Source organism: Liolophura sinensis, chromosome 10 (assembly GCF_032854445.1).
Source record: "Liolophura sinensis isolate JHLJ2023 chromosome 10, CUHK_Ljap_v2, whole genome shotgun sequence".
NCBI lineage: Eukaryota > Metazoa > Mollusca > Polyplacophora > Chitonida > Chitonidae > Liolophura > Liolophura sinensis.
The window spans coordinates 5,106,656-5,124,602 of NC_088304.1; the positions used below are offsets into that span (position 1 = coordinate 5,106,656).

Below are 17,947 nucleotides of genomic sequence, written 5' to 3' on the forward strand. Positions count from 1 at the left end.
AAATAACCCAACCAGAATCCAGTTTACACTTGAGATCCAGAGCACGCGACGAAAGCTCCAACACGACAACATGGTAGGTTTCGACTAAAACTATTTCCCCGTGTTTTTCGTCTATTTTTTTGGACGATTTCAATCGACATTGTTTCACACATTGATTTTCTGTTTTTCAGACGACTTACACAGACAAGGGACCAAAGGTATGAACAAAATTCTTTTGGAAGTCGTCATTTTGAGCCGTTGAAACATACGACGTAGTCCTTCAAGGTCTCAGCTTAACTGGCCAGCAAGTAACGTAACGTTTGACCTACAAAACCCACACTGTATTTATCTAGTGCGTAGCGGGATACTTCACTCCACACATTTAAATTATGTTGTGCTCTTGCTCTTGGCTCTTTTGTAGAACTTTTTGTGACAAACACTGTTATTTTTCCAGCCTGACAGCGGCAGATTCGTGTGTTTTGACCATGTTACTTTCTGGGTCGGTAACGCCAAGCAGGTACGTGATGATGTCTGTTTTCCCAGCAAGGATAATTCAATGTCAGTGCGCTATGATTTATTTGACAGTTCATGCCCCGAAGGCCAGCCGGTTAATTGTTCACTTGATGCAGAGAAAGATGAGCTTCTTTTGTGTTTTCTATGTAATGGATATCTGCCCGCTTAAAATCAGACCCCAGGCAGTTATTTTAAAATGTTTTGCCAACAGTAACAAGGTCTATATAAATATACATGCATGATATAAAAGGCAAAGCATTCACAGTTCTTACTGTACAGTATGTATATTGAAACCAAATAAAGACTATGCACTTATAAAAGTAGTTGTACATATACAACTCTTATATACATATACAACACAATTTTTATATTTCAGGGTATACAATCAAGGTTGTATTTGCTCAAATAACCTCATTATCTGTTTAAATTGACTTGTTGCTTGGCATTGCCATAATGTTTTCGCAGAGTATATTTAAAGATCAAACAAGTGTGCCACCAACTTTTTATTTGGCTTTATTTTATTGAAATCTTTCTATCTTTATACATTGAAAAATTTTGACCCATATACATGTAACAGGCATGAGATTTGTCCTTTTTTTGGAGGAATTCTTCTTCATTTATACAAAAAATGCAACAGAAAAATGATCATGATTTTATTCAGAATTGGTAAAAATATCAAAATTATGAGTATGATGTATAGTTTCTTCTTCATCCCAGTGTCTGTCTCATCTGTGATGTGAACTAAATATAGTAAATTTAATATTAGAAAAGATTATTTAAAAGATTAATCATTTATACATCAAAATGGCTCTTAAATCTCATCCTAGCTTAAATCCTTTTTTCCAAAAATCCCAGATACGTCTTTTTTACATTCATTCAGCCTTTTGCCTGAACCTTTAAAGCCAAGGATGTGTACTCTCAATCTGTAATTATGAACGTTTTGAATATCTATTAAAATAATGTCCCAATGTGATTGCTGTCAGCTCATGTTGGCTTCCTCTCTGGACGTACATGGGAAGGTTTTCCAACAACTTGTAAATGGTTTCCCTTGATTCTGAGTACGGCACAAAATACCAATCAAATAAATTAATTAATAAATAATTATATTAATGTTCCCAAACTTGAAAGAACAGGTTATCAACTACAGTGTTACTGAAGTCTGCAATAAAATATATAAAGACAGCTTTTAATCATGCTGCATGTTTTGTGTGTACATTACTGTGTCAGTAATAAAACATGGTGTTTATGAACAGTGTGACATTAGTAATACTGTTTGAAGTCTGTGTTGTGGAATGCAGAATGCTGGCAGTCAAATCCATTGTGTTTGTCCTGTATGTGTATTGGGTAGATTCCACTCCCACTATGTTGTAAGAATGAAAAATGTAACAGATGTCAAATAAAAAAAAAACTGTATGCAGCCGTTACTATCATAGTCGTACCAGTCAGGATCATTGACAGCTGCTTCCAGCTCTTTTTTTGATGTTGTTTTTAGAAGACACTGTGAGTGAATTCAAAAGAGTAATGACCCAGACTACTGGCAGCATATAACTTTTTTGCCTGTATAAATAGACATATTTAATTAGAATTTGAAAGTACTAGTCATAAACTTAAGGTGAAGTACAGTATGTGAAGTTGGGTTCATGAGTGTCAGTTCGTAAAATGCATGCTCACACCAGTATAAGAGTCCATAAGGGCCTCTGTGACCAAGTGGTAGAGTGTGCTAGTGCAGCACAATGACCCAGGAGCCTCTCCCCAATGCAGTCACTGTGAGTTCAAGTCCAGCTCATGCTGGCTTCCTCTCCAGTTGTACCCAGGAAGGTCTGTCAGGGACCTGAGGATGGTCATGATTTTCCTCCATGGTTTCCTCACACCCTCCCTGGCCACTGTCATATAAGTGAAATAATCTTGTGTAAAACACAAATCAGATAAATAAATCAAACAACAGACAATAAATTCATAATGGCATAGTCCATACACTGATTTAGGTTGTCTGTCTTACCGAAATATTGCTTTATTCTTGACCAGTAAGTAAAGCTATGTAGTTTCAGTTTAATGGGGATATTAATTTGTTCAAAGTAGGTGATAGAAACTTCTGTCTGGTGAAAGACGATCCTTTCACATATTTTTTACAAGTGCAGTATTACATGTAGCCTGTATGCTGGAAGGACATGTACACGTAGCCTGTATGCTGGAAGGACGTGTACATGTAGCCCGTATGCTGGATGGACATGTACATGTAGTCTGTATGCTGAAAGGACATGTACATGTAGTTTGTATGCTGGAAGGAGGTGTACATGTAGCCTTTATGCTGGAATGATGTGTACGTGTAGCCTGTATGCTGGAGGGGCATGCTCATGAAGCCTTTATGCTAGAGGGACATGTACATCTAGCCTGAATGCTGGAAGGGTGTGTACATGTAGCCTGTATGCTGTTAGGACGTGTACATGTAGCCTGTATGCTGGAGAGACATGTACATGTAACCTGTGTGTTAGAGGGACATGTACATCTAGCCTGTATGCTGGAAGGGTGTGTGCATGTATGCTGTTAAGACGTGTACATGTAGCCTATATGGTGGAAGGACGTATACATGTAGCCTGTATGCTGGAGAGACATGTACATGTAGCCTGTATGCTGGAAGGACATGCACATGTAGCCTGTATGCTAGAGGGACATGTACATGTAGCCTGTATGCTGGAAGGACATGCACATGTAGCCTGTATGCTAGAGGGACATGCACATGTAGCCTGTATGCTGGAAGGACATGCACATGTAGCCTGTATGCTAGAGGGACATGTACATGTAGCCTGTATGCTGGAAGGACATGTACATGTAGCCTATATACTGGTTGGACATGCACATGTAGCCTGTATGCTAGAGGGACATGTACCTCTCCGACCGTATGTGGGAAGGTCTGTCAGCAACCTGCGAATGGTTGTGGTTTCCTGCCTTTATAATGCTGGCCACCATCATGTGAGTGAAATAGATTCTTGACAACAGTGTAAAACACGAATTAAATAAATAAATAAGTGTATAAATAACTTTTTTATGTATTGCATAGTTTGTGACTCAAAAGTTTTCTTGTTTTTTAGGTTTGTGTCAGAGCAACCTTTATTAGGTCCTCTCAGTTTTAACTCCTAGCATAAAGAAATGTTAAAATAGAATTAAAATGTTTGAACTTAAGTGAAATGTGGCTTTGTAGAATTTGCCAAAGTTTGTGTGAATTGCAGGTCCATTCACTTTGTTTTCCTCTGCCAGTGAAAGTCACTGCCGTTATAAGAATTAAATATTATAAGAATTTTGTAACAACTGGCCAAAATCTTGTTTTCTTTCACTTTTAGGCAGCGAGTCATTATTGCGCCCGTATGGGGTTTGAACCGTTTGCGTACAAAGGCTTGGAGACGGGTAGCCGTCATGTTGCCAGTCATGCTGTCAAACAGAATAAGGTGAATATACATAGTATATGTAGAAGTGCCTGGTTGGAGGTCAATGCCAGAGATGGATCGGGAGAAAGAAGTTTAGTCAGTTAAAGGTCATGCCGTCATGTGATACAGTCTCTATATTACATTTGTAAATTCAGTTACTGTAACTCATCAACCTTTTTGCATATTTGCAAGGTGTTTATGCAGGCATATTCTGTAGACATTATTCAGTGTTGAGTGATAAAATTGGACTTTTTGTGAAGCCCTGAAACAGTGTCTGTATTATGTGTATAAAAGTAATATACCTCGTGTGCAGGTTCAAGTCCTGTGTCTGGCATGCTTAACACATCAAACCCATGACTTGTGAGTTCTTGTGACCTGTCTAGGGCATAAAGTAAGGTGGGGTGGTTTAGTTAGAACTTTTTTATCTCTACCAGTGCCGATGAAAAGGTACAGCGTCCACTTCGGGGACAGTAGATCCAGGGTCAGTCCTGGGTTGGGTCACACTTAAGGTCTTAAAAGAGGGAGTTGTAGATTCCTCGCTTGGCGTTCAGCATTAAAGGGATAGTGCAATGACTGGTTGATCCGTATCAGTATAATGGCTTGGGTGGGGCGCTTACCTCCCTTCAGTAAGTTATTTCAGTAAAGCAGCACTAGATAAAAGAATGGTGGAAATCCATCCTGCAACAAGGAGGCCTATTACACGTACATACACTCCAAGGACTGTAACATGACTGAACAATTGTTAAGCAGGATGTTAAACCCTGAGCACTCAGTCACTTTTATCTCTAAAGGTAAGAAAAAAAGTTCTACTGTGATCAGTCAAAAATGTTAGTCAGCTATTACTGATCAGATTTACTACAATATGGGCGTCTGTAGAAAGCTTCACAAAATGTTATTTAAAATAAGCGTACGATGGAGAAGATAAAGTAGCTGAATGTTCATGAACTTGGGAAGTGTCTAAGGAAAGAGGTGTCATTTCTGTGGAACATTATGAGATAAGCCATTGGTAATTGGGTAAATTAATGTCAACATAGGTTGCCTAAAATTTTTTTTACAGGTCATATGATTCAGTTGGACTATTTTTACCTTTAAAGACAAAAGAGTTTGATCTCAATACTCCTGTGTTGGTGAGGTGTCATGTCCAGTGTCTATATTCTCTCTCCACTTATCTTGGTGTAGAAGGGCAACTCAAGTCCCTAGCCATGCTGAGCTAGGGAGATGAATATCCCAAGCTCTTACCGATCAATTCACATTGTTCCATGATATATCAGCATGATTTTAAGGATGATTTTCCAGAACGAAATGTCTAGTTTCCTCATACCAGCAGCTGCATGTACTGCTGACGCTTATCCGCGCTCTGTGATGCTCAGTTCTCCTGATAATGGAAAAATAAAGTGGCCAAATATTGAATCAAAATGAGCCTTGCATTTTTTGAAATTACACTTCTCGTGTGATGAAATGCTCAAAGTTACCAAAACTTTAAAAACAGATTGGCAGAATATCCAGTTGCTCAGCACTGCAGATGGAGCTGATGTTTTTTGAGGATGTAGGATTTCCAGTAACTCAATATCTATCCAGTTTCAAGTTATTGAAGTTGCTCTTGTGCACTGGGCCTTTGTTCTTAGATATCTGTGAATGGTTCATTCTTGTCTTTTATAGACTAAAGGTTTCACAAAGACAGCAAACAAAAACAGTACTGTTTGTCATGTAAGAAAAGCTGAATTCAGAATTTGATTTCTGTATTTCAGATTGTGTTTGTCTTCCAGTCCATGTTAGAGCCACATAAGCCAGAAGGTTAGTGTATAATGAAGTCAAGGGTCACACAAACTCAACCTACATTGCTATATGCAGTATATATATATTATATACTTATTTAGAGGGTTTTTCCTATAGACTACAAAATTTTATTTATTTATCTTTTCTTAAATCTTGAAGTTTAACCCCAGTGTTAATATATTTATCTGATTAAGTATTAATGACAGATTCGAGAATATTTCACTAGTACAGTAGTGGTAGAAGACACCAGGTTCTAAATAAAATAAAAAAATGTTTCACCAGGCAAACCCTCAGTTGACGGCTAAAGCCAAATGGGCAAGAGCTGAATATGAGGTCACAACCTCATTTCTCAAGCCGTCGTATAAGTGAAATATTCTTGAATATGGTGTGAAACACCAATCAAATCCATCATTTATCAAGAGCTAGTCAACTGCAGTAAAGGCAGAGTTTCAGGCAAGTGAGTCAACGAGAGCCTGCAATTATATTTTTAATATTGTAATATTATATATTGAATTAATTGTTGCTGCCTCGCTTGGCACAGAGCAAGGAGAGGTTAAAGCAGGGAAACCGGACTGCTTGGCTCGGTGTCAGTGTAATGTGACTGGGTGCAAGCATCACTTTTTACGTATTACGGTATATACTTGTATTCTATTCTAATATACACTTATACATAAAAGGATTATCATTATTATTTGTCTTCAAAAAGGGAAATATAGCGTTAAATATTATGAGTATACTAAATCAAGGCTAACCATGCTTAATGATGGATGGTATAATAAATTTGAAAAATCTTACAAGAAAAAAACAAAACAATGTGCACATGTGTATGTTCTTTTGCAGACATGGGCAAGCATCTGGTCAAGCATGGAGATGGTGTCAAAGATGTGGCCTTCCAAGTGGAGGACTTAGATGCCATAGTAAAGGTATTCTCAATGATGTCTGTCTGTCTGTCTGCCTGCCTGTCGGCCAGCCTGTAATGAGTAAACAGATTATACAAACCATCAAAATCAAATCTTTCTTCTGACAGCACACAATATCTGCTCCATGTTTTTTTGTATTGATTCTTACAGACAAAGTTTGAATGCCATAAATAAGTATGAAATGTGAATTTTGGTAGCTGTATTCTTGCATTAAAGATACCAGAGGTGGTGACCTTTACTGAAATGTACACTTTTTAATACAAAAGTTCCTGATTTTGTGTTCTGAATGTAAATAAAGTTACGTGGTGCTGATCGACTATTCAGTAGATTTTGTAAGCGTAGGCATTTACTTAGCCTATTGAATCTTTTTTTTTTTATTTGGCGTACCAAGAGTTTGTTCCAAAAAGTGAACAGTTTGACTATACATGTATAACATGCCATTGGGAGCTTGTGTGCTCTCCTGCTGCTTAGCAACAAGGAATATATCATTACATCATGGCTCTACGCCCGTTTTTTAATAAGGTACAGGTTTGTGCAAATCAAATACATACCCCAAGTGACTGAAAATTTCGCACCTGAAAGTTCATTTTTAGAGGCTAAATGTCACAAAATATTATTTTTGGTGCTGAGACTTGCAATTTTCCAGTAAAATATCATCTCATGTTTTAAGCAAACCTCAAAACCCCTTTCTAAAATTAAAAGAACTCTCAGAATCAGAAAATACGGGCAAGTCAGTCATGACGAAATTTATGGTCGTTGAGGGTATACACAAGTAATGCCTTGGCACTTGACAGGTGGTCTAAATTTAGTTTGCAGGCTTCCAGCAACCTGTGGATGGATGTGGGTTTCTACCGGGCTATGCTCGTTTTTTTCCCACCATAATGCTGGCTGCCGTCGTATAAGTGAAATATTATTGAGTATGGCGTAAATCAAATAAATAAATAAATGTAGACATAGACATGTTAAACTTTTTTCAGAGAGCCAAAGACAGAGGTGCTGTTGTGAAGAAGGAACCCTGGGAAGAGAGTGATGAACACGGTAGCGTGCGAATGGCGATGGTACAGACATACGGAGATACCACTCACACGTTCATAGACCGCGCAAACTACAACGGGCTGTTCCTGCCAGGTTACAAGAAACCCATGTTTGAGGATCCTCTTTTGTCCAAGCTGTAAGTGTCCCAGAATTCCGTCTGGAATTTCCAGTGGCATTATTCTTGCTTTGATTCTTGTTTCTTGCTAGTAATCTCCTTTGTTTAAAATAAAATGTCACAAAACGTGCAAAAGTACCGATAAAACAAAGTTGATCACAACAATTTCAAAAAGTAGACTAGAGTGTTTTAAGAGACTGAAATAATCATATATATGTACACTACTTCATCACCAGCCTACTGTGAATCTAGGGCCTCCGTGGCTCAGTTGGTTAGGGCAACGTAATGACCCAGGAGTCTCTCACCAATGCGGTCACTGTGAGTTCATGTCCAGCTCAGGCTGGCTTCCTCTCCGGCCGTATGTGGGAAGGTCTGTCAGCAACCTGCGGATGGTCATGGGTTTCCACTGGGCTCTACCCGGTTTTCTCCCTTTATTTGTGTTTTACGCCGCACTCCAGAATAGCTCACTTATACAATGATGAAAATCCGAGTTATGGTCGACTAAAATACAAAAAAAAAACCAAAAAAAAAAAACCACAGATGACGGTGAAAACAGAATTTTTTTTCTTCAAAGTTTGACTGGCAGTATGGTGGCATGTACATTTTGAGTTTTCTCTTTGGCAGAGTATTTTGACTGCCAGTTGCAGTCGGTCATTTTGTTTTGACTGACAGCAGCGATCAGACAGTTTTGGCTTATAAGTCATGTTTTCATCAAATTTTTCTACTTGTTTTCATGTATTTTTGTAAGAAGTTTTGGAAAATTTGTATTCATAAAATCTACAGCAAAAGTGATCACAGTTTATGGACAGGACATTCTTTTCTGTGTTTATACAGACCAAAAGGAGGCTTGAATTTTATCGACCACATAGTTGGCAACCAGCCAGACCAGGACATGGTGTCTGTGGCAGAATGGTAAGGGTACTGAATGTCTTGTCATCTTTTCATCTTAAGGCGTCATCAAGTTTATTTTGTGTTTTATGGACGAGATGACACTAAAAAATCAAAACATGGAATAAAAATAAAAACCGCCTTTTATTTTGTCAGATCTTGATGTTTTTATGATTTTCCTGTCTTTTTTTTTCTGATCAGGATTTCCAGGATAGTCTACATTTCCCATAAATTAAATTAAAATAAATTAAAAGTTTTGTTTTTATTTTCTTATCCTCCTCCTGTATTGAAAAATGATTGTGGCAAATTTTAGCAAATATAGGTTGGTCTTAGTACTTACTGCTTCTTGTCCTCACGACATGTGACTACTTGTGAGAAAGCTGCTGAGACAGTGTTAGCACCTTGCAGGTGCCCCCCAATTGATGAGGTGTTGTATTTGAGCAATTGGTATGTTGGGAGTGCATTGTGACTTCTTCTATAGGATCGTTCAGTGTCAGACCTTAAATACAATATGTAATTGCAATTTAGACAGTCTTTCAAACTACTCATTGTTGGGGATGGTAGCTGAAGAATAATGGGCAGATCTCAAAACCACAACTCACCATTGCAGTCACTCTGAGTTCCAGTTTCAGCTCATGCTGTCTTCCTCTCTGGCCGTACGTGGGAAGCTCTTTCAGCAACCTGCAGATGGTCCCCAGGCTCTACCTGGTTTCCTCCCACCATAATGCTGGCTGCCATCATATAAGTGGAATTGATGATAATAAGCAGCCAACAGCACTCTTAAGGCAATTTACACATCCTTACTTTCATTTAAGGCCACTTGTTGCCAACTAATGTGGCATGCAAGGAAAGTTTGTCGTTAATTTGCCGATTGTCGGAGGTTTACCAAAGGCACTCCGGTTTCCGCAACCCACAATACAGTTAAATTACTTAAATAATTGCAACCGCTGTAGGTTTGGGGGGATGAGCTTGACAGATGTCCAATGGTAGTGTTAAATGCTTTATGATTTATTTGTTTGTCATTATCAGGTATGAGCGGAACTTGATGTTTCATCGTTTTTGGTCAGTGGACGATTCACAGATTCACACTGACTATTCCTCACTTCGTTCCATCGTTGTCACTAATTATGAAGAGACCATTAAGATGCCTATTAACGAGCCAGCCAATGGGAAGAGGAAGAGTCAAATTCAGGTGGTTTTATCAACTCAAATTTTTATTCAAAAAGTCCAAGTCTCCTGCTAATAATGATGAAGTAAAACTATTGTTTGATATTGTGCCAGTTGTTTATGTTAAATATCCATTCCAGTTAAAAAAAACCTAGACAGTTCATTCCCCGAGATGTACAGGGCTGTGAAAATACCACACTCTACCAGATGTGTATATGCATCCGTAAAATATCCTACATCAAGTTTAAAAAGCTAAATTTTGTACTTTTGTGATGTTGCATAACCAAGATCCCGCAGCACAATGAAAAAATCAAAAGTATCACGATGTTAACAATTTCAACCAATCAAGCTCGAGGTATTTCTATAATCAGAGAATTGCACATATTTCCTCTGACATCATCGGAACAATGTTTTGCTGTTTAGCCGTATAAGCCACATGAGCCTGGGGTACAGGTGATGAGACATCATATTTCCTGTTCCTTTAACATGGTGTCTCTGATGCCTCTGTAAGAATTCCAGATAAAATGTCAGTTCAGCATAAATTACTGTGGCAGTTTTTTTCTCTTTCCTCCTCTCTTCCAAAAGAACAATGCATAAATTGTTTTGTTGTTTTTTCTATTAACATGAACAACTATGTATAGTCATTCAGTAATTTCAGGGAACCCTCACTGCTTCTTACGAACAAATCACATGATCGCTGGTGCTGTGCGGACCTCAACCTCTGAGGTTTCTTGATCAAATCCATTGCTCGCTGCTTCTTATGCAGCCTAATATCTGGCATTTCATCAGAATTGCCATCGTATATGTGAAACATTCTTGAGTGCAGCGTTAAACATCATTAAAGATAGTATCCTCAAAGTTTTCACTCAAGTGTCTGTGTACATGTGATTGTAGGAATATGTGGACTACTATGGAGGCGCTGGTGTCCAGCACATTGCCATGAACACCGATGACATCATCTCTGCTGTAAGTCGCTATTAAAGTATCCAACACTTTTAGCTCTATGGCCTTTGTTATAATTTAAATCAGAAAATTTAGATGTTGTTTTCTCAATCCACTCCTTGATTTGACTTATAGTCAGATTGGCTTTTAATTTTTAGGGCGTGAGCCTTGATTGATTACTGTACTCTGCCTATTGGTTATAGTTTGGTTTTTGAGATGAAATCCTTTATTAGATGAAATCATGGCGTTTGTCAGTTTCTAAGTACCACACAAACAGTTCCCTGTAATCCTGCTTTCCCACATTCTCCCCACCAGGTGACCAATCTGCAGGCTCGAGGGCAGCACTTCCTGCAGGTGCCAAAGCGTTACTATGACAACTTGAGAGAGAGGCTCAAACATTCCAAAGTAGACGTTAAGGAAAACTTGGATACAGTGAGTTTCAGCATTTTAGTGTTCAAAGCTGCAGGGCCAAGTTTTTGAGCATCTTTGAAAATGCAGCTGAGAGGAGAATAGGGGGTCTCCGTGGCCACGGTGGTTAGCCTTTCACCGATATGGTCGCTGTGAGTTCAAGCCCAGCTTGTGCTGGCTTCCTCTCCAGCCATACATGGGAAAGTCTGTCAACAGCCCGAGGATGGTACCAGGTTTCCCACTACCATAAAATAAATAAGGAAGAATGTGGTGTTAAATATCTTAAATATCATTGACCTTTGTTTATGGATATTTTAATATGAAATCAGGGGCCACTTCTACAAAACTTCATCAGTCATATATCTGGAAACTTTTTTCGCAAATGACATTTGTTACATTAGTTATGGCGCCGTTAGATGGCATTTTTTACGATAAAAGTTACAAAAACTTGATTTATGAAGTTTTGTGAAAACGTTGCCCTTTTACTCTTGGCAAATCAGGTGAGTACTTAAATCCGGCTCCTGTTTGTTTGACAGAGGTATTTAGTCAAGAGATTTGTCAGGGATCTAATGGAGCTGCGTTTCTCTGTCAGTCTGTGCTCTGCCTGTTTTTCTACTGCTGGTCATCCTCTTAAAAGTTAAATACTCTCTAGGATGGTATTAAACATTAGTTAGAAAATTACTGTAAATCTTTAACCATTTTGACCTGTGAAACAAATTTTTTCAGTGAAAGTTATGCATTATTGGGTAAATTATGCTAAACTGATTTGTCTGTGTCACTAAAAATGAAAGCTTCATAAAACTGTGCAAATTAATTCTCTACACCCCATAGTGTAACAGTTGTTTCAAAATATTGGTTGCAGTGGCAGTTGAATAGGTTGATGAATTATGGTGACTCGCTAATGAATCCCCATTTTTTTCAAAAAGCATATACATGCCTGAAGAAACGTAGGTGAATGGGAGGGGCTTTCAACACGGAGGAGATGTGTTGCCAACTTATCAGTAAGACCAAATAGAAATGTGATAAAGGTATTACATGTATATACACAGATATTTTCAGGGCCTGATGCACAGCATTTTTCGACTAGTCTTTGGCGTCAGAAGGTTGGGGTACCAAATAAACTTTTCATTTTTTTGTGATATTTGCATATTTGTATAAAGTTCAAAAGGGTCCTCAAACTTTCAACGTACATTCATGATTTCCTGAATATAATTATATGGTCATGAGTTTGTGTTTTAAGAAATTTCTGGTTTTGTGTATTAACAGTTGGAGAAGTTGAGAATCCTGGTGGATTTTGATGACAATGGCTACCTGCTGCAGATCTTCACTAAAAACATGCAGGACCGTCCCACCCTCTTCCTGGAGGTGATACAACGCCACAATCACCAGGTGAGGCAGCTGATAAATCCTGGGGATCTGGCTATCTCAGGAAACATTAAGTTAACCCCTGCATTTTGAGTGAACTGGCTGTCTCATGCAGGAAACCTAAGGTTAAAACCTGGATTCTGCGTAAATTGGCTATGTCAGGAAACCTCAGGTTAACACATGGATTTTTAATAAACTGACTAGCTCAGGAAACATTACGTTAACACCTGGATTTGAAGTAAACTGGCTGTCATAGGACATGTAGGAAACCCTGGGTTTTGAGTAAACTGGTTATCTAGGGAAACCTTAGGTTAACACCTGGATTTGAAGTAAAGTGGCTGTCATAGGACGTGAAGGAAATCCTGGGTTTTGAGTAAACTGGCTATCTGGGAAAACATTACGTTAACACCTGGATTTGAAGTAAAGTGGCTGTCATAGGACATGTAGGAAACCCTGGTTTTTGAGTAAACTGGCTATCTGGGTAAAGCTTAGGTTAACATCTGGATTTGAAGTAAAGTGGCTGTCTTAGGACATGTAGGAAACCCTGGGTTTTGAGTAAACTGGCTATCTGGGGAAACCTTAGGTTAACACCTGGATTTGAAGAAAAGTGGCTGTCTTAGGACATGTAATAAACCCTGGGTTTTGAGTAAACTGGCTATCTGGGAAAACCTTAGGTTTACATCTGGATTTGGGGTAATCTGGCAAGCTGAGGAAACCTTGGGTTAACACCTGCATTTGGAGTAATGTGGCAAACTGAGGAAACCTTGGGTTAACACCTGGACTTTGAGTACACTGGCAAGCTGAGGAAACCTTGGGTGAAAACCTGAATTTGGAGTAATCTGGCAAACTGAGGAAACCTTCTGTGAACACCTGAATTTCGAGTAATCTGGCAAACTGAGGAAACCTTGGGTGAACACCTGAATTTTCAGTATACCAGCTGTTTCAGGAAATTTAGGTTGACACCTCTCCAGAAAAATAAGTTGAAAACCATGATGTTGAGTTTACGTCGGTTAATACCTGGTTTTAAATTGACACCTGGATTTAGGTTAACACCGGGATTTGGGTTCACATCTGGGTTTTGAGTTAACTGGCTATCTCTAGAAACCTAAGGTTAACATCTGGATTTTAGAGAGAAAAAAAGATTGCAATCTCTAGAAGCCAAGTATTAATATTTGTTTTTTAGTGGACTCGCAATCTGAGGAATTCAGCTGTTTTGTAGACTTAGCAACCCGAGAAACCAATGATTGACCTAGATCTGCATTTTGAGTATCATCTCAGGAAATGGACTATTGATGTCTGACCAGACGAGCAATTTGAGTAAACCGAAGCTTAACATGTAGATTTTCAGTATACTGGCAGTCTGAGTAAGCTAATGATAAATAAGTAATTTGGCTTTGACTAAACTGGCTATCTGAGTTAACCAAAGATTAATATTTGTCCATTATATGAAATGGACTGGGTTGTAAGATTTTGAGACGAAGACAAGAGATTGATGCATATCTGTGCTGAAGATGTCAAAATCGATATTTTGTGAACCACCTACATGTACTGTAGAGGTGTAAAAGTTGACACCTGCTAACCCCCATGGTATGAATTAATGCTCTTAGGGTTGTCCCCCTAATAATTAAGAAAAGCAGAAAATGACGGAAAGCATGTGCCATGTGAAGTATGGTTTGACAGATTATTATCTTTTCTTGCAGGGTTTTGGAGCTGGAAATTTCAAGTCCCTGTTTGAGGCCATCGAATACGATCAGGCAGAGAGGGGTAACCTTTAACCTTGACCTTTCAACTCCCATCATGCTTTGCCATGTCAAGGTCACACTGAATATAATTATTCCCAGATTGTTTGCAAAGTGCTGTGAAATTTCATCGGTTGTATTTTAATCCAGACTAATTTCTTGTTTCTTTCAGTTGGTATTTGGTCTTCTTTCTTTTGGATTTTATTTACCCAAGACACTTTATTTCAGTCCAGATGTACAAATATGTCAGAATACGTGTATTTGTCAGTTGAGCCCAGAATTACAGAAGTGAATATCTAGCATAATATTTACTAGAATTATAAAAGTGTTGTTTATTTTTTCTTTGTGTTACAAAATCACCTTACATAAATGTACGGAGACAAGTATTAACTTTACATATAATTTTTATGAGTGAATCTCAAGGAATTTTATCTTTGTGTTTAAACTTTTTTAGATACGGTGTTGGTATCCTTGTTATGTTTTTGAGAGACGGACATTTAGTGGAGTTTTTCTTTGATGAGCCCATTTATCAGATTTGCCATGACTAGTCACATTCAGATAAACATGAATTATTTAGTTTTAATAACAAGTCAGAGGTAATTGTTGGTGTAAATAAAAAAATCAGCATAATGGATTCCAAGATTATTTAAAACTGAAAATTTGGATTTGCATAATAATGTCATGTGATAAAAAAGTTTCTGGTAAGCTCATGAAGCCGGCCCTTGGTCATTTTCATTTCATTTATTTTTATTTTGTTGCGTTTTTTTTTTTTTTGATCATGCAATCACGAGATTTTGATGTCAACATTGAGTTGAAAATGTGAAATCGGATGTTTTTTTTGATTGGTATAAAAAGGTGATAAAAAAAAATTTCTGGTCAGTGGGAAAAATAATGTATGAAACTGAAAGAGTGACTTAAATGTATGTTTCCACATCAAAAGTAATATGTTATGACCTTTATTTGTCTGTAATGTAGTTTTAGGAGCAGATTTTTTGGACAAATACAGTGCATGTGTGTAACATTTGAACTGGGATCACCTCTATAGAGGCAAATCGTTAAAGTGTTCAGCCTTTTATTTAATATATGTGAGTTTCATCGATCTTTTACTTGAATGTGCAAAAAGTATCGGCTAAAAAAGAAATTTGAACAAATTTATTGTAAGGGATCTATTCCATTGTTTTGGCATTAATTATTTTCTGATGGTGACATTGCTGGACGACAGAAAATTTTCTCTGCTCAAATCTCAGTTTGAATGCATTTGTTTGTTTTTTTTTTGGTGTTTTTTTTTTTTTCTTTTTTTTGATCATGCGATCACAAGATTTTGTTGTCAACAATTTACTGAAAATGTTGAATCAGACTTTTTTTTTTGTTGAAACTCCCTATGTACCTGGTTTCCCTGCCACCATAATGCTGGCTGCAGTCGTATAAGTGAAACATTCTTGGGCACGGCATTCATTAGGTAATGAATTAGCAGTTTTTTTTAATGTGGTGATTTATAGGTATTTAAGGTTTATAACATATGACTGACATGTATGTTAAAACTATAAAGATGTTTATGGTGAATGGTGCTATATTCTGTATATATTTCAGCAATATGCATTCTTTTGAAATGAGAAATGCATCCCAAAACTAAAGAGGGAATATACTATTGTTGTAAAAGATAAGTAAATATCGGAAGTGTTTCATGACAGTCACCACAGGGACTATATATTAATTAAATGACCCAATGCAATCCCTTTCACAAAGGGAAAGTCTACTTTCACAAAAAATAATATATCAGTATTTTCCTAATTATTTTTTGTGAGGTCTATAAACTATGTTGTACTTTGTCATCATACAGTGTAATGAATGGAAGTGAAGAAGTTAGGAGAAAAGTGGGGTTTTGAAGTTTTGTGAATGTGTGCATTTTTAATGCATTTCATACATTAGCAGTTTTATTTTCGTGGAAATTGAGTCATTGTAAAATTAACATGCATTTATGTGCAAGAGAAAGCTAATATTTTTACATTTTGTGTCCTCTTAAGGATGTCATAGATAGATATATGTACTTTCTACTGAATTAATTGATGCTGGTGAAAAGACAGCTGAAAATGATACCTAAACTTTTACTTCCCTTATGATCTTCTCTTTTTAGATTTTTTTATGGACTGTATAAAGTGCAGTAAAAAGTTTCAATTCTAGGAGAGGCATTATGGTCAGTATTGGTAATAATGGATGGTAGTGATGTGATGTTTGCTGGTAATACCTATAATAATTTCCTGAAAATAAATAAACTATGTTGTAACATGAAATACCATCTTTGAGCTGAAAGAAAAAAAGTAGACACGTGATCTGCTGGATACCAGCAGTGATCCGGACAACTGAACTTAAATTCAAACATTTGACCAAATTCTGTTATTAGAAAATTGGCCTTTCCCCTGATATTAATTCATCCTTTAAACATAACATTGCCAGGGGTCTGAAAATGTTGTGGCTTTTGTTGTAAAATGTTCAAAGCACATACATACCTTATGTATATATATGTATGTTTTGGAAGACATTCCCAGCAATGACTGAGTTAGGAGTGGCATCAGATTTTCACGTTGTATGATCAGTCATGACAGTGGTTCAGAATGCCTTGCATCACCTGATCAGTTTGACCCAGAAAAGAAAGTAATGCACCTGAGTGCAGCAGCTTGAATTCCTCAACCTTTTTGCATATGAAACAGTAACTTTCAGTGCAATTTGCGCACAGTTTAATTTGATTTTGGAGACAAAACTACATTGGTGTGATTGGCCAATTTCAGGGCTTCACAAAAATACAGTGTTATCAGTTTATACAGAATAATACCTTCAGAATGTGCTTGAATAAACACTTTGCAAACATGCTAAAAGGTTAAAGAATTACAGTGTAAGATGTGTAGTTTAAGGGGAAATGTGTCAGTTTTTGGATATCTGTAATAGCATCATAATTCCATAACCATGATCTCAGTTCTTATGAGAGGAAAATGTTTGTATTATTATATCATAATATTAGTCACAATTGGATAATAATTGGACTTGTTTTTAACTGATTATATGTTACCCATGTGTACTGCATTTTTTTTTTTTTTTTGGATAAAAATTGGTCTGTGAAAGTATTTCTTTTAAATTGAGAGCTCGCTGATATTGGCGGAGAATTGTCCTGACTGACCGTGATGTGTTTGAATGTTTCAGCTGTCTGTATCCATTGTGTTTTGCAAATCTGCAACATCTCCATTAACAACATAGAATTTGACACAAATGTGGTAACACAAATTCTGATTGTAAATAAAGTTAGCTTTCTTTACAGTGTAAAATCTCAGTATAGGCCACCTAGAAGCATGGATTAAATGCTCAGTAATGCATTGAATATTAAAATTCGTCAACCTAATACTGGAAACAAAATCTAGCACCCCTTTTATTACACGTATGAATTTAACTTCCAGTTGTAAAAGCTTACTTGGTTGTGATTGGAATCTAATTAATGTGTATGCATGGGGGTCTTATGGTACAAAACAGCTCTCTAAGGAAAATATTAATATGGATGGTTTGCATGACCTACTTCTGGCAGCCATATTGGAGTACACTGGCTATACCAACACATGTAAACAGGACTCCAACATGGCTGACTGGCTATTGTTCTGTGAGGGTAATAATGTCACACGAGAATGCTTCTAT

The 17,947-nt window shown here is 37.3% G+C and overlaps 1 protein-coding gene across 1 annotated transcript; it reads left to right on the forward strand.

Annotated features, from left to right (window-relative positions):
- Positions 1-56: 56 nt before the first annotated feature.
- On the forward strand, positions 57-15,549 carry LOC135476102 (4-hydroxyphenylpyruvate dioxygenase-like). The gene is made up of 13 exons (XM_064756001.1): positions 57-73; positions 171-197; positions 434-496; positions 3,831-3,935; positions 5,663-5,708; positions 6,531-6,613; positions 7,588-7,781; positions 8,595-8,672; positions 9,678-9,840; positions 10,710-10,781; positions 11,073-11,189; positions 12,432-12,554; positions 14,231-15,549. Exons 1-13 carry the CDS (start codon positions 71-73, stop codon positions 14,303-14,305), a joined length of 1,149 nt encoding a protein of 382 aa, XP_064612071.1. The 5' UTR covers positions 57-70; the 3' UTR covers positions 14,306-15,549.
- The last annotated feature ends 2,398 nt before the right edge of the window (positions 15,550-17,947 follow it).

Coding starts and splice junctions, on each gene's coding strand:
- LOC135476102 (XM_064756001.1), top strand. Junction 3,936..5,662: donor ATGCTGTCAAACAGAATAAG/GTGAATATACAT, acceptor TCTGTATTTCAG/ATTGTGTTTGTCTTCCAGTC. Junction 5,709..6,530: donor AGAGCCACATAAGCCAGAAG/GTTAGTGTATAA, acceptor GTTCTTTTGCAG/ACATGGGCAAGCATCTGGTC.